A 26,262-nucleotide genomic window follows, 5' to 3' on the forward strand; every position below is an offset into this window, starting at 1 on the left:
GATACACTGTTGTTGCCTTAATTATTTAATTATATTTTGGTTGATATATTTGTTTTGATTTTATGTACTTATTTGATTTGATTTATCTGTTTTAATGTGAATGTTTTTGTTTAGTTATTTTGTTCTGATTTAATTTGATTAATTAGTTTTGGTTTTATTGATTTTGATTAGATTTATTGGTTTTGGTTTGTTTTGAGGGTTTGCAGCCCACGGAATGACTGCAAAAGAGATAATTTCTTTATTTTCGATATAAAACCATCCATAAATTATGTTGATTATAGTCTAGTTTCCAGACTAAGAATATTAAAAACATGCAGCCTAAATATCAGAAACAATACAAGAATTTCGTCTGTAATCACCCTACATGTGTCTGAAAACACTTATCTGGTCACAATTACCGTATTCTGTTACAATAAACATTAAAAACACACTGTTTCGTTGTTTCTACAGACATAAAGTTCAGTGTATTTACAGGTTTTTATGACTGTTTGTTCCAGATAAAAGCAGCTGGAGTCTCTTTTTTTTTCTCACACAATACTGCCACCTGATGGCAACAAGAAAAACTGGGCCAACGAGAATTTGGACATTTTCAGTCTACATGCAGAGGCAGTGGAAAATACCGAGCTGGAGGTTTATTTGGAGAAAATGAGCTGTTGTTTACTCATTTATTTACCTTGTTAGGAGGCAACAGCAAGGAAATTATGAGTTTATCATAACTGTATTGCTACAAAATACATATTATGGTGTTTTTTCAGTTTTACTATTAATTATAGAGTGTAATTTAAAATATAGTCTCTATTCCTGTTGCGTAATAATACCACTACCTATTTTCTCTGTGTATTTATTATTTATTTATTTTCTCATCAGTGAGCCTGGACCAGACTCCTCCTCCTCTTCCTCCTCCTCCACCACTCGACTCGTCTCCGACACCCGGAGCTCAGATTCGGCCTGAAGCTGCACCAGGCCGAGCCCAGGGCTTCTCCCGCCGCGGTGTGATCGCCTCCTCCGGGTCTCCTGCTCACCTAAACTCCGGTTTTGGAGCCGCTTCCTCCGAGGCAGGATGGCAGAAGCCGAGCTCCAGACCTTCACGTCCATCATGGACGCGCTGGTTCGCATCAGTGTGAGTGTGACGCTCGTTTTTATCAGCCTTTCTACCAGGTGTGGCAGCTCATACACGTTTATTTTACACCTCTTTTGTTTTATCTGACAATAGAAATGCGCCACATGGGCTGTGAACGCGCAGCCCTGTGAGGCGTTTGTTCCCTTTGAAGATATTTTCGGCGTTTATCGAGCCTGAGGGGGGAAGATGAGCTGCTGGGATCTCAGGTCTGTGGGTGGAAGAGCAGCCAGAGCCACCGTGACAGTAAAACCTGAAAGTTCTAGCACATAAAGTGGACGTTTACCGGGTATAATCGGCTAAATGTGCCGGTAATAGCTTGAAATGCTCGCTTCGGGCCGACGAGGAGGCAGGGATGATGCTCGTTGTCATAGAAACGGGATGCTGCGTTCAGTAGCTGCAGTGATGGAGAGGAGCCGAGGCCACAAACTGAGCAGGAAAAAAACCCTGAAGCTGTGTTTGTTTTACACATTTGAACGTCTTCCCTCCTGAATACAGATTTACTGCTAATATCTGCACAGTGGTGGAGTTCACTGAGGGGAATTTGACTGGAAGAAGGTGAAGCTGAAGGACTTGCATGTTAAAACGAAAGCTGTAAAAAGATTTTCTGCAGCTGGGGTGCCAGAAAATACTGGAAAATAACCTTCTTATAAGATACAGTTATTTTCCATAACTAAAATACAGGTTTTAGACTTAATTTTACATGGAATCATGTTTCTTCCTTAACTTTTTATTGTTTAAAGAAGAATATTAACACATATAAAAAAAATTGAAATTACAAAATAATGTATAAAATTGATACACAGGCATTTTTATATGTACTTTAAAAAAACATGGGGGAACACACTGAATATTCTGGCAGCTGTGGCACCAAAACATTACACATTTTTAAACCAAAATAGCAAAAGAAAAGAAAATGACCCCTTCATAAAAACTGTAATTTTCCATAATCTTATTTTGTTTTCATTTAAAAAATAAATAAAATTTAAGTCATTTTTTTGTAATATTGTGGCAGCTGAGTGGAAAACAGAAATATCTTAAATTAACTGAAAATAACCATCTCATAAAAATATATTGATTTTCTATAATTAGAATATATTTTATTTGTTCATTTAATCTTTATTTATTTTTAATTTTTTTACTTTTTCACATTTAATGAATGATGTTTACATGTGTAAAAACAATGGTGCTGTCTATAATATGTGACAATAATATGTGTGTGTGTATATATATGTATGTGTGTATATATGTATGTGTGTGTGTGTGTGTGTGTGTACACACACACATACACACACACATGTATATATATATATATATATTTACTATATTTCTTATTTAGTAAGCAAATCTATCTAAAATTGCAGAAATAATACTTGTTTTTTCTTTTAGTTGCCTCTAATTTAATCTAAGGTTTAGCTTTAATTAAGCTTGAATTGAAAGGTATTTTCTACTAAAAATAAAGGATTTTTTGTCATATTAAAACTAATTTGTCAATGTCTTTGAATAAATTTATTTATTTAAACATTTTTCCTTAAAAAAGTAACATTTTTATGGTTCCTTACAGTTAGTTTTTTAATGTTATTTTTACATTAAAAATGTAGATTCGTAGACTATTTGTTTTCTATTCTTATTTATTGTTTTTATATATATTTGTGCATTTCAAATACATAGAGAAAATCTTGAAAATAAATAGGAAAGAACTCTGATAAATTCTGTATTTTTTGCAGTGGAGGGAGACTGGGTCATGTGGATCACCAGTCATAAACAAATCTATTTTTCCTGCACATTTGCCCTCTTTGAGTCCTGTATATGTCACTGCATCCCACATAACCAGCGTTCATCTCCTCGTCTCGCTGTGACTCCCACACATCACATATATATTTTTTAAGGTCCAGAACAGTGGATTCCTTATTTTCTCTCCCATGACTCAGCCGTTGTTCCGTCCCGTCCTCTGCAGTCCAACATGAAGAGCATGGAGCAGGAGCTGCACTGTCCGGTGTGCGATGAGATGGTGAAGCAGCCGGTCCTGCTGCCCTGCCAGCACAGCGTCTGCCTGCTGTGTGCCGCCGAGGTCCTGGTTCAGAGAGGATACCCTCCTCCGGACCTCCCACCGGAGCCCAACTCTCCGGCCTCCACGCCCAGCACCAGGTCCCCACGGCAGGGACGAAGACCTGCACCCAGGACCCCCGACCGCCTGGAGAGAGTCCTCAGAACAGGTAGAAGATACAGCTAATGTGTTGGAAACTCTGAAGAAAAGTGATGATTTTTTCTGGAAAGTTTCAAAGACGGGAAGATAACCTGTCTTTGAAACCCACCAGTCAGTTTTGAGGTTCAAAAGATCCCTGAATTTTTGTCACATGAGTTTCTCATTGCTGAATTAGTATTGGCTTTATTTTACTTTTAGCAATCTTTTAAAAATACAACAAATAGAATAAAGAAATTTTCATCAAATATCCTAATTTTGGATCATTTACTCAGTTTTAATCAAATATTACTCAAAAAATGTTGTAGATTTTTAAAGATAAGCTCCTTTTTTAGGTTTTGAGGTTCAGACAATCCCAGAATTTTTGTCATGTGACTATTTGGTAGTCTAAGCCAGTCATAGTTCCACTGTTGTGCAAAGAAATACAGATGTTTTTTTTTGTTTTTTTTACAGAATTTTGTTAGAGCAAATGGTTTATTTTTGGCAAATTTTTAAAGAACACAAGTGATTGTGATAAAATATTGCAATTTGAAGCTTAAATTTGGATAAACATATATAATAGGTCACACATAATTAGCTTAAAGACTGCTGGGAAGTTAAAAATCTGACTCTTCTTTTTGTTTTTGCATTTTCTGGCTCAGATAAATGGTGTTATTTTGGTGTTTTTTTTTTTTTTTTTACAACATGCCTTTCTAACATACCACCAAACAGTTTTTGGGTTCAGAGATTTAGTATGCACGAAAATATGGCTGTTTTGTGATTATTATTCATGATATATACACATAAAACAAACAATCAAGCCTGTAAATGAACCGTTAAACACAGAAAGTTGCAATATTCCTACATTTCTTTTAAAACCTACTAAAATGACAACATCTGCCACATTTTTCTGCACATTTTTTCTACGTTTGTTCTACGACTCCATACAGATGTTCTGCTGTATGTCTCATGTCTCTGTCCTCCATCTCTTCCTGTTTCCTCCCAGTATGTGGGACGTATCCGGGGCGACGGCGGCGGGACGTAGCTCCTCCCCCGATGCTGTTCCCCTGTCCGACCTGCCAGCAGGACGTGGAGCTCGGAGAGAAAGGCCTGAGCGACTGCCTCCGCAACCTGACGCTGGAGCGCATCGTGGAGAGGTAAACGCACCGCCGTCACATTTCAGCAGCTCATTAACTGAAACCTGGAATCTTTGAAGAACCCTTTGACCTCAAACCTGCAGGCAATAAGGAAATGCAGCCAATGAAGGGTTAAGTCGATACTGCTTTAAAAATGAGACAGGAAATCATTGGCTGGAGGCTTTTCAGTAATGAATCCTTCCTTTTATGCCTGATCAGAGCAGACTGCAGAGAAAACTGCAACCTGCTCTCTGACCACAGCACAGTTAGTGTTTTTGTTTGTTTAATTAAAGTTATTGGAGATTGCGCTGTGAAGCAAACTCAGGTTTAAGCTAATAGGTTTGCAGTGATTATTAAAATAACTTGGTGCTGAATAATGATAATAATAATAATAACTAGAACAGCACTCAGAGAGCGCAGTGCTCCGCCAAAGCTGCTCAGTCGCTGTCGATTTCCAACGGATGGAATCTTTAAAAAATCTGTCCTTGTGTCATTTCTGACCTCCTCTGAAAATTTCATCCAAATCCATTAGTCCGTTTTTGAGTAATGTTGCTAACAGACAAACAGACAAACTAACGCTGATTGTTACATAACTCAGCCGCGTTCCTTGGTGAAGTAACAAAGGAACCAGGCAGTTTAAAAATTGAAGAATAAATTATTAAAAATCAACAATGAAACAATTAAAGAATCAAAGAACCAGGCAGTGAAAATTAAAATGGAGTGAGAGAACATAAAATAAAGAGGTAAATAGTACTTAAATACAGAATAGAATGCTAAAACTGATTAAAGCTAAAAGTTAACCTCACATAAAAGCAAGAATAATGAGAAAAAAACAGTCATTAAGGTCATTTTACAATTTGCAGATAAGGTTTTTATTGCAGGCTGAGAATAAAGTGAAAAAATGAATAACATTTATGCATTATTTTTAGTTTTTTACCACTAAAAACAAAGACAGAACAGTGTGAGATATTTAGTCTAGATCAATCAGATTTATTTGTATTTGCAATTCTGTAAATAACTTCTACAGTATTAAATTTATCGCTAACTATTTTATCGGTTTGTGCAGAGAAAAAAGTCTAAATTCCCTGTTTGCAGCTTCTTAAATGTGAATATTTTCTGATTTCTTTCCTCCTCTGTGACACTAAACTGAATATCTTTAGGTTGTGGCCAAAATGAGACATTTGTCATCTTGAAATTTTGACAATTTTCCACATTTTATGACATTTTATGCGCTAAATAGTAGCAAATAATTCAGTAAATAATCAACAGATTGATAGACAGTTAAAATAATCATTTGTTGCATCCCTACTTATATGTTTAGTCATTTGCAGAGAAACTAAATGTCATGTTTTTACAAGTTAAAACTAATCAGTGGGTGTCAAAAAAGGACATTTATGAGGAGTGGACTGATCTGATTCATCTTTTCAGTGACTTTAAAGGAAAAGTGTCAAACATTTGCTGGTTTTAGGTTTAAATGTGACATTTTAATGCTTTTCTTTGAGTTTTAGGTGTGATGAACGGGTCATTTTTCACTAAATTTGGACATTAATCGACTGAACTATATATTAATTCATGACATTTATACTCAGTTAGACTTTTGGGTCATTTTTGAAGACAAATATTTGTGGTTCTGGAACTTAAAATGCTTCTGTACAGTTGTCATCCAGTTCTGGTATCAGCTCAAACACAGGAGATCAAACTGAGAAAGGCTGGTTAACCCTCATGTCGTCCTGCAGGTCAAAACTGACCCGTTTTAAAGTTTGAAAATGTGAAAAAAAAATGTATTTTCACAGTGAAACTTCTGATGTCCACATTTTAAACATTTTTGGGAAATTTTTTAACACTTTTTGGTGGGAAAAAAAAGAAATGATAAAAATGTTTCTTAAGAACATTCACATAAAAATCAACCAAAATCCAGCGAAATTCGCTGGATTTTGGTTGATTTTTATGTGAATGTTCTTAAAGAAAATATTAGAAGTTTTACTGATATATATGGAATCACTTTAGATATTTTTAGGATTTTTTTGGAAGATTTTTGCTCATCTTTTGAAAATATTTACAAGAATTTTCTTGCCAAATTTGGGGGATTTTTTAAAATAAAACTTTTCAGGGAAACTTTTAAGGAATTACTGGAATTTTCTTCCTGAAGGTTTTGCAAATTTTGAGAAATCTGGGGAATTTTTTTGCAGAATTTTTGGATTTTTTTTCAGACAAGGAAACAATATTTTTGGTGCCTGTAAATGAGGACAACAGGAGGGTTAAAAATGTGAGTGTTTTCTGGTACAATGCAGCTTGAAGAGAGCAGCTGCTTCCTCTCCCGTCGTCATGTTGCTCAGGAAAGTGTGACGCTGCATGTTTTCCTCCAGCTGCCGGTGATGGATTCAGGTCAGGCCCTGTGACGAGTTCTAACTGCAGAAAACAGAGCAGGTCACCCTCATGAGTTTTTCACCGCCGCAGAGCTTCCTTCAACCTTTATCTCCTTCAGGTACCGGCACACGGTGAGTCTGGGCAGTGTCGCCATCATGTGTGGATTCTGTAAAGCGCCTCAGTCCCTGGAGGCCACCAAGGGCTGCGCCGACTGCAAGTCCAACTTCTGCAACGAGTGTTTCAAACTGTACCACCCCTGGGGGACGCCCAGAGCCCAGCACGAACACATCCTGCCCACCAACAACTTCAGGCCAAAGGTCTGGTATTGTTTTGCACATGAAATACAGAAACGTCTCTTCCGTTGTACCGTAATCCAGGGCTGAAGAACACAAAAAAAAACATACGTCAGCATGATTTTGTGACAGATATTGCAGCTTGAGTTGCACTATAGTTCTTTAAAGTCAGTTCAATATTCATTTTTTAATAGGTGTTAATACTGTTAAATGCCTGTTTGATTTTAGAATTCCAGAAATATACATATTTTAAAGGAAAGCACTTCTTTGATTATTTATTTATTTTTAATTTTTATTCTATTTTCGAGGAAAATTAAGAAAAAAATAAAACCTACTTTTTTTTTAACATACATCCTAAAAAATAAACAGCAAAAGTAGATTTTATTTATTTATTTATTTTTAAAATGTCTTTATTTGGTGGGGACAGTGCACATTAATGAACGCCCATTTATTCAGCAATGGGCGTAACTATGCCGGATTATAGCACAATACTAATTTACATCTGCAGTCCCTAAGAAAAAAAGACATAACAGTGATACATAAAACAATAAGTCACAATAAAAGCACAATGCAAAAAGTACACAAAGAAAACATAGCAATGAAACGTACAATAAAACTTGCTTTACAAAAAATGAAAAATTCTGGAATCTACTTGTCCAACAGGTTACCACAGGTGTTAACTATACTGGGACTACAGCTACTACTTACATTTTAATGAAAACTCTCAGAATTTTTGTCACTTGACTGTTGTTGCACCAAAAAGAGCAAAAATATTTCATATTTTGCAAAATCTGGTTAGAGCAAACGGTTAATTTTGTGTTTAATTTTTAAACAAGGCTTGTGGAACAAAGGGATTTTGGTGGAATATCTAAATTTTAAACTTATATTTGGTTAATCTTCCAGGAAAGTTGAACTCTAACCCTGTGATTGTTTCTATTTTTATAGATTCTTAATCTGATAAATGGTTTCATTTTGGCGATTTTTTTTTTTTAAACCCTCCAGTTTAATGGTGACACCCTGTACATCCTATATTGCAGCCTTTCTGTCTTGCTAATTGCTGTAACTGCTCTGTTTAGGTCCTAACGTGCACGGATCACGAGCAGGAGCGTCTCCAGTGGTATTGTCGTAGCTGCCAGCGGCTGCTGTGTCCGCTCTGTAAGCTACGACGAGGCCACCACGGACACAAAGTGCTGCCCATAGCTCAGGCCTACCAGGCGCTCAAGGTCGGTTCATTCTGTTTCAGCTGCACTGAAATCCTGATGTTGGCAGATGTTTGCAGCGACGTCTGTCCCTCTGGTCTCACAGGACAAGATCACCAAGGAGGTGAACTTCATCCTGGCCAACCAGGAGACGATACAGAGTCAGATCACTCAGCTGGAGGCCGCCATCAAACACATGGAGGTCAATCTTTTTTCTGTTTAGCTCCACAGATTTGGTTGTGGTTTATGGAAGCAAAGTTGGGTTTTGCTGGAAATTTACTCAGGTTTTCCTGAGCTTTCTTGGTGTTTTTTCCCCAAGTTTTCTCTACAATATACAGTCCTGCCCCTCTATGGAAACAGAACAACCATGACTAAAATTAGAGGGAACTCAGAAATGTTCTCTGTGCAGAATGACACAGTTAGAATGGCATAAATCATCAAAACAATATACAGATTTATTTTATGAAAACTGAGGAAAAATTGGAACCATCGTTTCTACCACTGGACAAAAATGGGAACTCTACATGGTATAGATATTTAACTATTTAAAATCTTATTCCACTGCTCATCAACTGTAGAAAGATGTTTCACAACTTCCAACTTGCTCCTTTTTGAGCCATGCTGCATTTATTTTCTATGTTTTATTTTACTCGCTTGATAATCGTCAATAGATTTTAGTCATTTTGATCAGCTTTTGGGGTCATTTTGGACAAACTGAGTCATTCTAGACACCTTTTTAACTGTTTGGGACCATTTTTTGGTCATTTTTGACTCTTCTTTCAGATGTTTTGGACCAATTTTAGTAATTTTGAATAAAATTTGAGTAACTTTGAATATGAAATTATTATTTTTCCAACCTCTCCAGACTTTTCCTCTCTACTCTGCTCATCTATAGAAAGATGTTTCACCATGCTGAATGTGTCTTCAACAGCATGTTTTATTTTCCTCATATGTTCATTTTGGATGAATTTATGTCATTTTGAGTAGGTTTTGTGTCATTTTGCACACATTTTCAGTTGTTTTGGGCAAATGTTTGTATATGAAGATTTAGTTTTTTCAGCTTCTGCAAACCTTGTCACATCACTTCACATCAACTCTATAAAGACATTTCACCAAGCTGAAAGCACCTTCCATTCTTGGAATTTATCTTCTACACCAAGGAGTGCAGAATTTTACTTTTTTCACTTTTTGGGAGAATCTGGTTCTAATAGTTTATTTTTGTCTAATTTTAATGAGACATGTAGAATAAGGTGATTTTGATGAAACATCTTGGATAATTTTCACACACGACTTGTTCAAGGATTGTTAGAAAGTCAAAAATCTGAGTAATCTTTCTAATTTTACAGACTCTGGCTCTAATAAGTGGTATAATTTGTCATTTTAAAACAATCCAAAAATTCTGCAAAAAAATTCCCCAAATTTCTGAAAATTTGCAAAACCTTCAGGAAGAAAATTCCAATAATTCCTTAAAAATTTTCCTTAAGTTTTGTTTAAAATCCTCCAAATTTGGCAAGAAAATTCTTGTAAATATTTCCCAAAAAATGAGTAAAAATCTTCCCAAAAATATCTAAAATGACTCCATATATATCAGTAAAACTTCTAATATTTTCTTAAGAACATTCACATAAAAATCAACCAAAATCCAGTGAAATTCGCTGGATTTTGGTTGATTTTTATTTTTTATTTTTTGGTGAATGTTCTTCAACATTTTTAATGTTTCCTTTTTCCACCAAAAAATGTTCAGAGATTTCCCAAAAATGTTAAAAATGTGGACATCAGAAGTTTCTCTGTGAAAATATATATTTTTTGCACATTTTCAAACTTTAAAACGGGTCAACGTTGACCCGCAGGAGGACAGGAGGGTTAAACCTGCTGGTAGGTTTAGGGTCTAACTTGCCATTTTGCTGTAACTACAACTGCAGCTGATAGTTCAGGTAGTGTCAGTGCGCCCTCTAGAGGCTGAAAGCTGCAGTGCAATGCCACACTTTGCTGCAGGTGGTGCTTAGATAATAGAATAGATGAACTTTATTTTCAGTACCAGTACGGTGACAGAAACTCTGCTTTGACAGGGCTCCAACAATAAAATGCATCACATATGAAAACACACTGAAGACACAAGCTCACAGAGTACAGACGTCTAAAGGAAATGTTTAAAAGAAACAAACATGTACTGTTCAGTGTCTTATTTCATCTTCTTCAGGGTGGTTATTGCAGTGGGAATAAAGGGATTTTTCTAGATGTTTTTGCAGGCCAGTGGGACTTGGTAACGCTCTCCTTGTGTCATTCCTAATCTGTCTTTTTTCCCTCCGCAGCTACAGTCTCTCCAGCCTTTCTTCATTCTTTTCCGTCTCCTCTTCAGGCCAACAGCGCCGTGGCTCTGCAGCATCTGACTCGCAGCATCCGAGAGCTGGGAGCCGCCGTGGCCGAGCGTCAGGGAACGCTGGCTCTGGCCCTGGAGGGATCCCGAGGCCGGAGGGAGGAGGCTCTGTCGGCTCAGGTGTTCCAGAGGCAGGGTCTGCTGGAGCACGCCGGCCTGATGGCCTACACCCAGGAGCTGCTCAAGGAGACCGACGCTCCCTGCTTCGTCCAGGCCGCCAGGGTGACGCACAGCAGGTAGAGCAGACCAGACTAGTCCCCAGCTGGAGAGGAGTTCATGGTTCACAGAGTTAGCTGGTGTTTTTCTGTCCCTGCAGGCTGGTGAAGGCCATAGAAAACCTGCAGTGCTTCACTCTGGCTGCTGATCCGTCATTCAGACACTTTCACCTGGACGCATCCAAGGAGGTCAAACTCATCAACAGTGTGGAGTTTATACAAGGTAGGCATTTTATAGCAAGAATATCCACTGATCTGCACGTTGTCTTTTTTCCAGGATAAATTATGTCACTTATTTCAGAAATCTACAATTTAGCTGCAGATATCTCATAATTCTACACCAATATAACTTTGATTTCCCTTTTAGATTCTTAAATAAAGTTTTAAAAGGTCAGAAAGAAACCAAATTGTTTCACAAAAAGATATTATTGTCTCAGTTATTGTCTCTACAAATGTGACGTCTTAAAGTCTACAACGAGCTGTTTTGACATTTAAAAGCCATCTGACTGTTCTGAATTAAAATTACAGATATCAACAGCATCATTTTGACTAGTTATAATGACGCTGTGATTAGACTGAAGTTTTATTCTAGATATCTGGTTTTGACCTAGTGAAACGATGTAGTTACTGCACTGGTGGAATATCCTAGTAGACACAAATATGGAACTTTTTTGGAACTGGTTTCTAAAATTTAAAGGACTCCAGCTACATTATTTCTCATGTTGTGACACTTTAAACACTGGCACACAGGTTGTTGTGAAGAAAAGGGTCCAGAAATTGACGTCACCCAGCTTTTTTTTGATTTTTGTAACCAAAAATTTTACACACTTTACTTACAAGGAAAAAAATCTGAAAAATACACGATGGTCAGGTGTGAACTTTAATAAAAAAATTGGTGAATTCAAATGGAATGATCCAATAGGAAGCTTCACATAAGCAGCATCGTCTCAATAATTCAAATTAATGAGGTCTGAGATTTCTGCAGATTAACTGAACTACAGAGATATCAGAATAATGCAAAAAATGTGTGTAATTTTAATTCCAGACATTAAAAACTCAGCTAATAAATGTTGAAACAGTTTTCTATAACTGTCTTCTTTTATGTGTGATATGCATCTTGTAAAAGTGACACTATACTTGTATATTTCTGTGGTTTTGACTGGGGAAAATGAAACTGCAGATATCTGTGATTTTAATTTCTTAGCTGGTAAGCATCAAAACGGCATTCTCCAGCCTTTTTTCTGTGACATGCAGCACATAAAGACGTTGTTTTGAGCTCATCGGTGTGCTTTCGTCTCCTCCACAGCTCCTCTGGCTCCGGTCATCGACACCCAGAAGACTCTGGCCTACGACCAGCTGTTCCTGTGCTGGCGCCTCCCTCAGGATTCGGCTCCGGCTTGGCACTTCTCCGTGGAATACCAGCGCCGAGCCGGAGGAGCCGCGGCCACGTGGGGCGGCACCAGGTCGCCCAACGCCGCCGTGGCCTGGCAGCGGCTGGACGAGGTGAAGGGAACCAGCGCCGTGGTGGACCGGCTGCAGATGGACAGCGTCTACGTGCTCAGGGTCCGAGGATGCAACAAGGCCGGGTTCGGGGAGTACAGCGAGGAGGTTTACCTGCACACTCCTCCTGCACCTGGTGAGATATCTGCACAGTGTTTCAGTTCTACATTTCACTCTTCATCCTGCAGCTAAAAACAGGCAACAACGCTTTCAGTTTCATGAGGTTTTTGAATTGAAACAGGTGATTTGTTTCAGATTCCAGGTTTATATGGTGGAATTATTCTTATTAAAGCTTCTCTGCATGAATCCTGAGCTCCATCAGAGCTTTCAAGACATCTAATTTCGATATTCTATTGAAGACCGCATGTACATATCAATGAGCCTATAGAATTTCAGGAGTCTGGCTACATTATTTGTGTCTAAAATGCATTGAAATGAGTCTAAAATTGTACAAAACGACACAAAATTGCCCCAAATTACTTGAATCCTGTCCAAAACGGGTTAAAACTGAAACTTTACCATAATGACACAAACAATGTCCTGAAGGACAAAAAAAATGCACAAAGTGCTTCAAAACTTGTCTAAAATGTCTCAAAACATGAAACTTGACCTAAATTAGTTTAAAAAAAAAAAAATGGGCTAAAGTGCTTTGAAATGTGTCCAAAATGACCAGCTATTGTACAAAAGGACTCAAAATTGACTATAAATGACTGAAATCCTGTCCGAAATGAATTTAAACTGTTTAAAATACTTTGAAATTTGCCCAAAATGACTTAAAAATTGTACAAAAGGACACAAAATTGCCCAAAATTACATGAAACCCGACCAAAATGAGTTTGCAACCATTTGAATGCTTTGAAACCTGTCTAAAATTATTAAAAAATTATCCAACAGGACTCAAAATTGGTCAAAATGACTGGAATCATGTCCAAAATTACTCAAAAATGGCCCAAAAGGACTCAAACCTGTCCAAATTGACTTAAAACGTGCCCAAAATTACTTTAAAAATTGTACAAAAGGACACAAAATTGCCCAAAATTAGTCGAAATGAGTTAAAAATGTTTGAATGCTTTGAAAGTTTTCTGAAATGATCCAAAAGTTGCCCAACAGGACTGAGAATTCTGTCCAAAATTACTCTGTGGGCTTATTTTTCCCTTCAAAATAAAATCTTGCACCTCTCTGGAAACAGAACAGCTATAGCTAAAAGTAGAGACAATTTAAACTTCTTTTCTGTGCAGAATGACACAATTAGAGTGACAGAAATCACAAAAAGTAGAAAACGAAAGCTGAATTTCTCCAATTTTTTAATTCACAAAATTTTTAAAAACCCAGAATCAACATGTACAACATTTTTCCAAGTGCACACAGGTGTTACCAGTACTAGAAAAGTAAACAGTGACTCTACAAGCTGTGGATATTTTACTACTTTTAATCGGTTTCCATACCTGCTCTGTGCAAACACATCCTGCAGTTCAACCGAAAAGTCTCAGAATTTTCATCCAATGACTGTAGCTTGCAGCTGACCTGCTGTTGGCTTTTTGTTTGTGCAGAAAAACACAGAATTTTTAGTTTTTTACAGAATCTACGCAATGCAAACAGTTTATTTTTGGCGAAATTTTAAATAAGAAATAAGGGATTTTGATGAAATATCACAATTTTAGGTTCATATTTGGTTAATTTTTTAAAATGGAATTGGACAGCGAACATAATGAGTTCAAGGATTGTTGGAAAGCTGAAAATTCTACAAATTATTTCGGTTTTACAGATTCTACTTCTGATAAATGGTGTAATTTTGGTGATTTAAAAAAAAAAGCCTTTCAAATGCACCAGTGAGTTTTGGGGTTCAGAGGATTTAAGAAAGGAGTGAATAACCGAGTAATCTCAGAATTTTTAAGCAGTGACTGTAGCTTGCAGCTAACCTGCTACTGGCTTTTTGTTTGTGCAGAATAACAGAATTTTTCTTTTTTCACAGAATCTGCTTGATACAAACGTATATTTTTAACGAAATTTTAAATGAGGAATAAGAGATTTTGATGAAATATCACGATTCACGAGCCTCAGATTTTATTTTTTTTTTCAAATGAAACTGCATGGCAAATGGTGAGTTCAAGGATTGTCGGAAAGCTGAAAATTCTACAAATTATTTAGTTTTTACAGATTCTGCTTCTGATAAAAAGGTGTAATTTTGGTGATTTTTTTTCAAAATATCACACCTTTTAAATGCTCCAGTGAATTTTGGGGTTCAGAAGGTGATTAAATAAGATGCTTCATGAACCACAAATTGGAGCTTTTCTGCTCATTTTCTTTCCATACAGTATTTTAAGTTTTTCCAGTGCTGTCATTTTTTAATTGACCGACTAATCTTATTTCTTTTCTCTCCATCCCTTGATTTCCTTCATTTCTGCACAAAGCCTTGGTTTATTCGCTCTGCATCCCAGCGTCATCCCAGTCATACTTTCTGCTTCTGTCTTTCTTGCACCAGGTCTGTCTTTCTGAAATTCTTTACTGTTTGTCTCTTGTTTTTCTTGGTATTTATCTACGTAAACACCCCTTTAACCCTCGTTGTCCTGCGGGTCAAAATTGACCCATTTAAAGTTTGAAAATGTTGAAAAAAATATATTTTCACAGTGAAATTTCTGATGTCCACATTTTCAACATTTTTGGGAAATCTTTGAACATTTTTTGGTGGAAAAAAAAAAGAAATGTTAAAAATGTTTCTTAGGAACATTCACAAAAAATCAACCAAAATCCAGCAAATTTCGCTGGATTTTGGTTGATTTTTATGTGAATGCTCTTAAAGAAAATATTAGAAGTTGTACTGATATATATGTAATATCTTTAAATATTTTTAGGATTTTTTTGGAAGATTTTTATTCATTTTTTGAAAATATTTGCAAGAATTTTCTTGCCAAATTTGGGGGATTTTTTATTTATTTTTTTTTTAAATAAAACTTTTAAGGAATTATTGGAATTTCCTTCCTGAAGGTTTTGGAAATTTAAAAATGTGGAAAAAAATCACTATAAATATTAAATAAATCTTTGAACATTTTTTGGTGGCAAAAAAAAATGTTAAAAATGTTTCTTAAGAACATTCACAAAAAAATCAACCAAAATCCATCGAAATTCACTGGATTTTGGTAGATTTTTTTATGAATGTTCTTAAAGAAAATATCAGAAGTTTTACTGATATATATGGAATCACTTTAGATATTTTTAGGATTTTTTTGCTCAAAATCTTTACAAGAATTTTCTTTCCAAATTTGGGGGATGTTTTTAAAATGAAACTTTTAAGGGAAACTTTTAAGGAGCTATTGGAATTTTCTTCTTGAAGTTTTTGCAAATTTTCAAAAATTTGGGGAATTTTTTGGCTGAATTTTCAGATTTTTTTCAGGCAAGGAAACAATATTTTTTGGTGCCCGTAAATGAGGACAACAGGAGGGTTAAGTAACATTTAATCCAGAGTTTTCCTATTACATGCTGTTTATCTTTACTGTTTTTCATGTTTCTCCTCCTCTTGAAGCCACTTCTTCCTCCTCCTGTAACCTTTTCTCCTGATCTGCCTCTTATCCTGTGTTCTCCTCTGATCTTTCCCTTCCTCGCCGTCTTCGCTTTTCCTTTTTTCCCGCCAGTCTTGAGCTTCTCGCTGGACTCTCGCTGGGGTTTGCATGCCGACCGTCTGGCTCTGGGTAGAGGTCAAACCTACGCCCGCAGTGTTCCGGGTCTTTCCCTGCTGCAGGCCGCCGACCGAGCGCTCACTTCCTGTCACCTGACGTCCGACCTGCTGGTGGCCGACCTGGCCGTGACTCAGGGACGACACTACTGGGCATGCTCAGTGGAGCCCGGGTCCTACCTGGTGAAGGTGAGGGTTTTTTTTTTTTTTTTTTTTAAAACATATTTTAATTCAAGAAAAAGATAAATGGTACGTTTCTGTATCGTTTTTGTCATTTTCGGGTTTTTTTTGTCTCGTTTGTGTTGTTTGTCTATTTTTTGTCGTTTTGTGTCTCGCGTTTGTCATTTTTTGTCTTGTGTAATTCTTTCTCGTGTTTGTCGTTTGTCCATTTTTTTTGTTGCTTTGTAACTTTTTTGTCTAATTTCTTTCTCTTTTTTGTTTTGTTTCGTATCGTTTGTCTCATTTTTTGTTGTTTTGTCTCATTTTTGTTGTTTGTCTATTTTTTTTATTGCTTTGTGACTTTTTGTCTAATTTTTTTGTTTTGTTTCGTGTCATTTCCCTCATTTTTTGTCATTTTGTTTCTTGTTGTCATTTTGTATCTCATTTTTCTTGTTTTTTGTCTTTTTTGTTGCTTTGTAACTTTTTTGTCTAATTTTTTGTTTGTTTTGTGTCGGTTTCATTTTTTGTCATTTTATTTCTCATTTTTGTCATTTTGTGTCTCATTTTTGTAATATTTTATCTTGTTTTTCTTGTTTTTTGTCTGTTTTTGTCACTGTAACTTTTTTGTCAAATTTTTTTCTCTTTTTTGTTTTGTTTAGTGTCATTTGTCCATTGTTTGTCTTTTTGTTTCTTGTTTTTGTCATTTTGTGTCTCATTTTTGTAATATTTTGTCTTGTTTTTGTTGTTTTTTTTGTCTTTTTGTCGTTTTGATCGTAAAGTAAAATACTATGTTATTCCATTCCAGATGACTAAATGTTGTGTTCCTTTGTAGACACTCTGTGATCTGGAAGTTGTAATGTGTAAATGATAAAATGAGGCATAATGGTGTTGAAATTGAATTTATTTTTATTAAGAAATTTCAGGTTTTTCATGATTTTGTAAAAAAAAAAAAAAAAAATTCCTTAAATGTGAACATTTTCAGAATGTACTTTCTTGCACTAGAACAAAGAAAAATTTGGAGTTATTTGTAGGTTATTATGCTGTGATTTTACTGGTCACTTGAGATCAAATTGGGCTGAATGTGGAACCTGAACTAGAATGAGTGTGACACCCTGCTCTAAGCCAATGTAATGAATTATTTTGAAGGGAAATTATCATATTTGAGATATTCATGTTGCATCGGAGTCCTCAAACTCTTCTCCAGTCTTGAGTCTGGTGGTGAAACAGGAAAGGTTGGGCTGTGGGTTTGAACAAAGTGCTTTGATAATAAATGATCCAAACATGTGGGCTTACTCGGTTTTGTTTGCAGGTGGGAGTCGGGCAGGAGGCGAAGCTGCAGGAATGGTTCCACCTGCCTCAGGACATGGCCAGCCCTCGGTAACTCAACCTTAGTCTTCTTAAATATTGACAGATTTAATGCACTGAAGCACAAATGCAAACGGAATTAACTGTTGTTGGTTCAAGGAAGTTCGTTGTCATGGTTCACATGCAGAAGGTCAGGAGTTGCACCAGAAATGTCACATCCAAAGCAGCATAAATAGATTTTTTAAATATATTTTTGTCCACTTGAGGGCACCATAGCAACCCCGTAAAACAACACCGGTGTGATTTAACTCCAGGAAGTCACCACAAACCCCTAAAGACCGACTAAATACCGTCAACATACAGTAGAAGACGTGTTTTATGAGCTCTGTCGACGGATTTATCGACTCTTATTTTCAATTTACTTCTGTTTGTCGGGGAAGATTTAATTACTAGATATTTCATCCCAATTATACAGTCTTTCCCCCTGAGGCAACAGGAAACACAACATCTGTGAGCAGGGCCACAGGTTGGTTTCTGGTCCTCAAACAGAATCAGTTTTATTCCCAAGAAGGTTTCCTCACATCAGGAATTCCATTTGTTGTTTTAACAGAAAAAGCGGTTTAATTTCATCTCAAATCCTCCAATTTTTACAACTGTTTCTGCTCAACCATCTCTGATTTGCCTGAAGTTTTTATAGCATAAAATCTGGATTTTTAGAAAGATATTTATGGTAAACTAGCATCTTATATTAAATATTTTCCAGGTTAATTTTAATTATAAAAACTAACCTGTCAACCGACTTTCAGCAGGTTTTTTTTTTTTGCACATTAAAACTCGAGGCTGTTTGAAGCTTCACGTCACAAACTAGTAGCTTAAAGAAAACCATTGAAAAACTCATAAGCCTGCATGTTTTTACAGGTTCTTTCTGTGATAAATGGTATAATTTTGGCAATATTTTAAAGAAAACATGCCTTTTTAACGTGCAGATGGGTTTCGGGGTTCAGAGGGTTACAGAAAGCAGGAAATAAGATGCTTCACGGAACATAAATTGGAGCTTTTGGTGCTAAATTCTTCTGCAGATGTTGTTTTTGCATTTTGCGTTTGTTGGGCAATTTTGAATCATTTTAAATTCATTTTGAATGTGTTTTAAGACATTTTGGACAAGTTTAAAATAATTTTCTGCCATTTTGAGTCCGTTAGGGCAATTTTTAAGTCATTTTGGACAAATTTCAAAGCATTTTAAACAGGTTTGACTCATTTTGGATAAGATTTCAGTCATTTTGGCCAATTTTTAATCAATTTAGACAAATTTCAAGCATTCAAATAGTTTTCAACTGATTTTTCACAAGTTTCAAGTAATCTTGGGCCATAATATGTCCTTTTGTACAATATTTAAGTTATTTTGGTCAAGTTTCAAAACATTTTAAACAGTTTCAACTGATTTTGGACAGGTTTCCAGTCATTTCTGGGCAATTTCGAGTCCTTCAAGATGATAGTTGGTCATTTTAAAACACATTTCAAAGCACTTTAGACCATTTTTAAACTAATTTAGGACAAATTTCACATTTTAAGACATTTTAGACAAGTTTTGAGTCACTTTGCACATTTTGTTGTCCTTCAGGACATTGTTTCATTCTGGTAAAGTTTCAAAGTTTTTTTTAAACAGTTTTAACTCATTTTGTACAGAGTTTGGAAGTAATTTGGGGCAGTTTTGTGTTCTTTTGTACAAATTTAAAGTAATTTTTGGCAAGTTTGAAAGCATTTTAGACCAATTTTCAACTAATTTAGGACACATTTCAAGTCAATTTGGACAGGTTTGGGTGCTCTTGGACAATTTTTGAGTCATTTTAGACAGGATTGGATAACTTTTTAATGATTTCAGAAGAGTTTCAAAGCATTCAAATAGTTTTCAACTCATTTTGGACAGGTTTCAACTAATTTTGGGCAATTTTCAAAGTATTTTAAACAGTTTCAACTGATTTTGGACAGGTTTCCAGTCATTTTTGGACAATTGTTAGTCCTTTTTTTTTTTTTTTTTTTACAATAGCTGGTCGTTTTGGGCACATTTTAAAGCACTTTAGGCCTTTTTAAAACTCTTTTAGGACAAGTTTCCCGTTTGAAGACATTTTGGACAAATTTTGAGTCACTTTAAACATTTTTTGTAAAGTTTCAAAGTATTTTTAAGTAGTTTTAACTCATTTTGGACAAGATTCAAGTAATTTAGGGCAATTTTGTGTCCTTTCATACAATTTTAGACCATTTCAAAGCATTTTAGACAGTTTCTAACACAAATAATGTAGCTCAAATCTTGACAATTCTATAGGTTCTTCATTAGAATATTGAAATAATACAAAATGTTACAAACAAGTTCCAGTGAAATGTGGTGTTTTTAGTAAGAACACAGAGTTCTGCAGCATCACACATCGACCTTCATGTATTTTTGCTTCGTCTTCTAACAAACGGTTCGTCACGTTGATGCTGCCGAACACATCAGCGGTGACGTTTCCTGGAGTCATTGGGTGTTTCTGCTCTTTCAACATCTCGCTCCGTCGCCCAGGTGACCCGGCAGCTGAACAAGCCTCAGCTCGAATCCGCCCACGTTTAACCGTTACATAACATGTCGGGCAAAACACGGCTGTGACTCAGAAATGTGTCATTGAACGTCTGAAGCAGTAATGTTGGTCAGATTTCACTGGATGCTGCAGAAACAATAACACACCTGCATTTAGTTTAGTAAATAAACGCCTGCAGCAATGCACAGCAGCACAAACAATCAGTGATTCTTTAAACTGACAATGATGTGTGCAGTTACACATCTGGACACGCAGAATCCAGGTTTATATATTGGAATTATTCATATTAAAGCTCCATCAGAGCTGCTTTGAAAATTGATTTAAAAATTGTTCTAAAGGACTCAAAATTGTAGAAAATGACTCGAAACTTGGCCAAAATGTCTTAAAACATGTCTAGAATGAATTGAAAACATTTAAAAATAACTAAAAATTGCCCAAAGTAACTTAAAAACCTGTCACAAATGAATGAACATGAGTTTAAAATGTTTTGAAATTTGCACAGGCGGGTCGTTTGGTGAACTGGGGCTGAATTCCCGTCAAACTTTGATCCTTGACTGAACTGCAGCTGAATTCCAGCGTATCTGGACTTAATCTAAATTGTGTTCCATCCTCCAGCTGCGACCCGGACAGCGGCCATGACAGCGGCGCTGAGGACGGCCAGGACTCTCCTCCGTTCTGCTTCCTGACCATGGGGATGGGGAAGATCCTGCTTCCTCCGGGACACTCCCAGAGCGACAGCCAGAGCCAGGGGGCCGTCCACTCCCACTCCCACTCCCACTCCCACTCCCACTCCCACAGCAGCAGCAGCAGCAGCAGCCACGGCGGCCTGCCTCACCCCCACACCGCCCCGCTCCCGCCCCGGCTGGGGGTGTGTCTGGACTGCGATAAAGGCCGGGTGTCCTTCTACGACGCCCACTCCCTGCGGGTGCTGTGGGAGGGCCTGCTGGACTGCTCGGCCCCGGTCTGTCCGGCCTTCTGCTTCATCGGCGGCGGCGCTCTGCAGCTGCAGGACCTGGTGGCCGACCGGAGCATCGAGGAGCCGCCGCCCCGGAGGGTCACCATCCAGACCAGAGCCACCAACCTGAGCAAATAGACGACAGGGTGGGACCAGTTCACTCACAGCTCCAAGTGTGACGCCTCACTTCACCAAATGATACACAAACACAGTGCTTCTACGAGAGGAACTCTGTGCTACCAAGGTTCAGATCAAAAACACATAAAAATACATACATGTCGGATATATGTTCGCCAACTAACAATATTATAGAATGTATTCAGAGTGGCTTCACCTGTCATACCTGCTAAATGTATTTTTTAAACTAATTTTGGACAAATTTCAAGTCAATTCTAACCTGTTTGAGTCCTTTCTATACAATTGTTGAGTGATTTTTAACTCGTTTCAAAGTAGTTTTCAACTAATTTTAGATGTATTTTAAGTAATTCTGGGCAATTTTGACTTTTTGTACAATTTTTGAGTAATTTTGGGCAATTTTTAATCATTTTTGACAGTTTATAGTGCATTCTAGACATTTATTAAGACATTTTGAACAAGTTTTAAATCATTTTCTGCAATTTTGAGTCCTTTAGGACAATTTTTAAGTCATTTGGGGCAAGTTTCAAATCATCTTAAACCGTTTTGAATTTTGGACAAGATTTCATTCATTTTGGCCAATTTTGAATCATTTTTGACAGTTTTTCATTCATTTTAGGTATATTTTAAGATATTTTAGACAAGTTTTGAGTCATTTTTCACAATTTTGAGTCTTTTAGGACAATTTAAGTCATTTTGTACAAGTTTTAAATTGTTTTATACAGTTTTAACTCATTTCGGACAGGATTCCAGTCATTTTTGAGTCAGTTTGGACACATTTCAAAACATTTTACATCATTTTTCTAACTAATTTAGGGTAAGTTTCAAGAAAATTTGTGGCTGCTTTGACAGATTAATATAAACCAGATATATAATGGTGCAAATTTGGTCACGTAAAAATATTTTTTGACCAAATTTGCACAATCGTGTAATCTGTATTATTCCAGCTAAATTTGGTATTCTATTGAAGACCACATGTACACATCAATGAGCCTATAAAATTTCAGTACTCTAGCTACATTATTTGTGTTAGAAACTTCCTAAAATTATTATAAAGGGGTCCATAATTGACTAAAAACTGTATCAAAGAACACAAAATTATCCAAAATTACTTGACACGTGTCCAAAATGAGTTGACAACTATTTGAATGCGTTGAAACCTTTCTAAAATGATTAAAATGTTGTCCAACAGGACTTGATATTGACCAGAATGACTGGAATCCTGTCCAAAATGAGCTAAAACTGTTTAGAATGCTTGGAAATTTGCCCAAAATGACACAAAAAATGTCCTGAAGGACTTCAAATTGCGCAAAATGTCTTAAAACATTAAATTTGTCCTAAATTTGTTTTTTGTTTTTTTAAAAAATGATCAAAAAGGCTTTGAAACATTTCCAAAGTGACTCAAATTGTACAAAAGGACTCAAAATTGCCCTAAAATAACTGGAATCCTGTCCAAAATGAGTTGAAACAGTCTAAAATATTTTGAAACTTGCCAAAAATAACTTAAAAATTGTACAAAAGGACACAAAATTGCCCAAAACTACTTGAAACTTGTTGAAAACTGTTTGAATGCTTTGAAACTTTTCTGAAATGATCAAAACGTTGTCCAACAGGACTCAGAATTGCCTGAAAATGACTGAAATCATGTCCAAAATGAGTTAAAAGTGTTTAAAATGCTTTGAAACTTATCCACAGTGACTTAAAAATTGATCAAAAGGACTCTATTGTTTAAAATGACTGGAAACTTGTCCAAAATGTCTTAAAACATGTCTAAAATGAATGGAAAAATTGTCAAAAATGATTCAAAATATCCCAGAATGACTTGACACGTGTCCAGAATGAGTTGAAATCAGTTTAAATGCTTTGAAACTTTGGCACTTGGTGACCTGAGGCAGAATTCTCGTCAAACTTTGATCCTTGACTGAACTGTTGCTGCTAATTATGACGATAATTTTTCGTTTAAATGTGACTCTTAAGATCTGACTATAATATTTGATCTGTTCTTTTGCATTTGCACTTGGCCTGAAATGACCAAATCTCTCTTCTGGCTTGTTTTACTTATATTTTCTCCTCTGGACATTGCGGCTGAAGTGGTTTTAGACTATGCAGAATTCTGTTGACAGTCCAACACCTTTAGAGCAGGTTAATGAATGTCTACCTAAAGAAAAAGAAAATCTGCTTCTCCCTTTACACTTGTCTTATTCCGTCCCAGAATGATTCGGGCAGCAAAAAGTTGCATGCAAGTGTAACGAGGATTGCTAACTTCTACCGTATATGCAGATAAAGTGACTGTCACCTTGTGCAAACACCTCAGATGTACTGTACAGTTAAGAGTGGAATTATTCATAAACATGCTAAACTAGGATTTATAGTAAATTTTAATTGTTCAACAGCTTTTTTCTGATTGGAAATGACATAAATAAGTGATAAAAGATGGTAAAAACACACAACTCTCTTGTAGTTGACCAGTAACTGACTAATACCCTCAGTTTATATTGTATTAAAATGAATTAAATATTACCTGGATCATTTAAAATGGTATAGAAACTGCATTTTCCCAAATATTTTATCACAAAAATGTGAAAAATGGAAGAGAAAAATGTGCAAATAGTTCAAAATATTCATTTTTCTTTCAGCCCAGTAACAATGTGGTATAACTCTTCTAGTTGGAACCACGACCACAAAGGTTTCATACCTGAAAGTTGCCCAAAAGTTCTTAAAAATTGTATGAAACAACACAAAATTTCCCAAATTATTTGAAATCTCTAAAATGAGTTGACCTGACCTACTTCTAGCTACATTTTGACTTAGAAACGGTCTAAAATGCTTTGAAATTGGTCTAAAATTGCCTAAAAAATGTACAAACAGACTTGAAATTTGCCCAAAATGACTTGAAACCTGACCAAAATAATTCAAAATTGTTTAAAATGCTTTGAAACTTGCCAAAAAATAACTTAGAAATTCTACGAAACGACACAAAACTGCCCCAAATTACTTGAAAACCATTTAAAATGAGTTGAAAACTATTTGAATGTTTTGCAACTTGTCTGAAATCATTAAAAAGTTATCCATTCCAGTGCAAATTGACTTGAAACTTATTCTTAATTAGTTTTAAAAATACCGTAGCAATGAAAAAAGGTAGAAATAGTTCAAATTCATCATTTTTATTTTAGCCCAGTAACAATATGATATAACTTTTAGTTGGACCCACTGTCAGAAAGGTTTCTTTTCCGAGACCATAATATTTCAGCTATTTCTAGCTACATTATTTGACTTAGAAACTGTATAAAACGCTTTAAAATTGCTTAAATATTGTATAAAAGGACACAAAATTGACTAAAATTACTTGAAACCCATCTGAAATTAGTTGAAAATGTTTTGAAACTTGTCTAAAATTACTAAAAAGTTGTCCAACTGGACTCAAAATGACTGGAATCCTGTCCAAATTTAGTTTAGACCATTTAAAATCATTTGAAACTTGCCTAAAATGACAAAAAAAAATGTCCTGAAGGACTCGATATTGTGCAAAATGACTCAAAACTGGTCTAAAATGTCTTAAAACATGTCCAAAATGAATGAAAAATGGTCAAAAAATGATTCAGAATTGGCCAAAATGACAGAAATCCTATGAAAAACGACTTTGAAACTTGACCATTGTGACTTAAAAATTGTTCTAAATGACTCAGAATTGTAGAAAATGACTTGAAACCTGGCCAAAGTATCTTAGAACATGTCTAGAATGAATTAAAGACATTTAACAATAACTCAGAATTGCCCAAAATGGCTCAAAAATTGGACAAAAAGACTCAAAATTGAGTTAAAATCAGTTTAAAATGCTTTCAAACTTAAAACCATTAAAAGGTTGTCTAATCGTATCCAAAAAGACTTAAAAATTGGCCAAAAGGACCCAAACTTCTCCAAATTGACTTGTCCTATAGTTAACAAATGGTGTAACAACGAAAAAAATACATAGAAATAGTTAAAAATTCATCATAAACACAATTTTTACTGTCTTTTCTCACTTTTTATGTCATTTCCAGCCTTAAGAAACCTGTTGGTGAAGTAAAAATTCACCTTAAATCTAAGTTTTTCATGGGTATGAATAGTTTCGGGCTTAACTTTCTGTCTAATTTTCTATCCTAATTTTTTAATGTAGCTTCGACAGCGTGAACATACTGCAGAATTAGAGAACGTGGACATTCTTCTGGTTGTGATTAGTGACGTTCTGCTGCCTCTTGGCGTTTTGGTCTTTCCAGAAGTTAAGTGTGAAACTGTGGCATCAGTGATTTGCACATAAACATTAAGGATCGGCTGCAGTAGGAAACCTTTAGGAAACTCTGCTCGACTTTGACTTTTCGATTGTTTTTCCCTCACTAGTAGCTCATTTACTTGCAAAGGTTGCGTTCGGGGAATGTAAGAGCAGGAGTTTTTACCGCCACATTTTCAGGCTCCGACTGTATTTTGATATCCGGTGTGGCTTCCTGGTGGGTAAGTGTGTGAGCGCTCATGCTTTTCTGTGGTTCGTACGTATGTTTGAGTCCCGTCAGGGATGATTCGTCCACTCGTCGTTCCAGCGCAGCACTCGAATGACTTCAGACTGTAGCATCAGAGATCAGAATCTCACAGTTTAGTCTCGCTGGCGGAATGTTTCTGTCATGTCATGAGAAAAACAATAAAAAGATGGACAACATGGGGTCAAATCTCAGTAACTGTGTGGTTTCTAAGTTGAAAAGTCGAGTATTTCCTCTTAAGACTTAACATAAACACATTTTAAAAAGATTATGTTGAAATTCAGGCTCTAAAGTAGAAACTAACCTAAATGTGATTCAAACAGTGAGGTTAAGGTTCTGTGTTGTCAGTAGTCCTGAATATCTGCTGAGTCTCTGAAGTTTAACTGGAGAAAACAGTAAATCTACTCTCTAGTCGTTAACATTGTTTAATGACTGGTTCACATGTAGTACGTATTCCTGCAGTGTAGACTGGAAAAATAAACTCCCAGAATATGGTCAAAGTAATGACGAACACTACAGTTATTACATTTAAATTACAGCACAGATAAGCTGGATAATAAAATCCTCT

General features: G+C 36.1%; 1 protein-coding gene across 3 annotated transcripts; it reads left to right on the plus strand.

Annotated features, from left to right (window-relative positions):
- Window positions 1-649: 649 nt before the first annotated feature.
- On the plus strand, window positions 650-25,888 carry trim46a (tripartite motif containing 46a). 3 transcript variants are annotated; one of them, XM_035944198.2, is made up of 13 exons: window positions 650-1,120; window positions 3,075-3,333; window positions 4,306-4,456; window positions 6,921-7,119; window positions 8,172-8,318; window positions 8,401-8,496; window positions 10,654-10,907; window positions 10,988-11,109; window positions 12,193-12,522; window positions 14,798-14,868; window positions 15,907-16,245; window positions 17,525-17,592; window positions 20,709-25,888. In XM_035944198.2, exons 1-13 carry the CDS (start codon window positions 1,061-1,063, stop codon window positions 21,184-21,186), a joined length of 2,574 nt encoding a protein of 857 aa, XP_035800091.2. In that variant the 5' UTR covers window positions 650-1,060; the 3' UTR covers window positions 21,187-25,888. The 3 variants fall into 3 exon arrangements, with proteins under 3 accessions (XP_035800091.2, XP_035800094.1, XP_035800093.2); XM_035944200.2 differs by lacking the exon at window positions 14,798-14,868 and having other exon boundaries at window positions 659-1,120; window positions 16,016-16,245; XM_035944201.2 differs by lacking the exons at window positions 17,525-17,592; window positions 20,709-25,888 and having other exon boundaries at window positions 651-1,120; window positions 16,016-16,159.
- Window positions 25,889-26,262: the final 374 nt, after the last annotated feature.

This window comes from Amphiprion ocellaris, chromosome 9 (assembly GCF_022539595.1).
Source record: "Amphiprion ocellaris isolate individual 3 ecotype Okinawa chromosome 9, ASM2253959v1, whole genome shotgun sequence".
Lineage (NCBI taxonomy): Eukaryota > Metazoa > Chordata > Actinopteri > Pomacentridae > Amphiprion > Amphiprion ocellaris.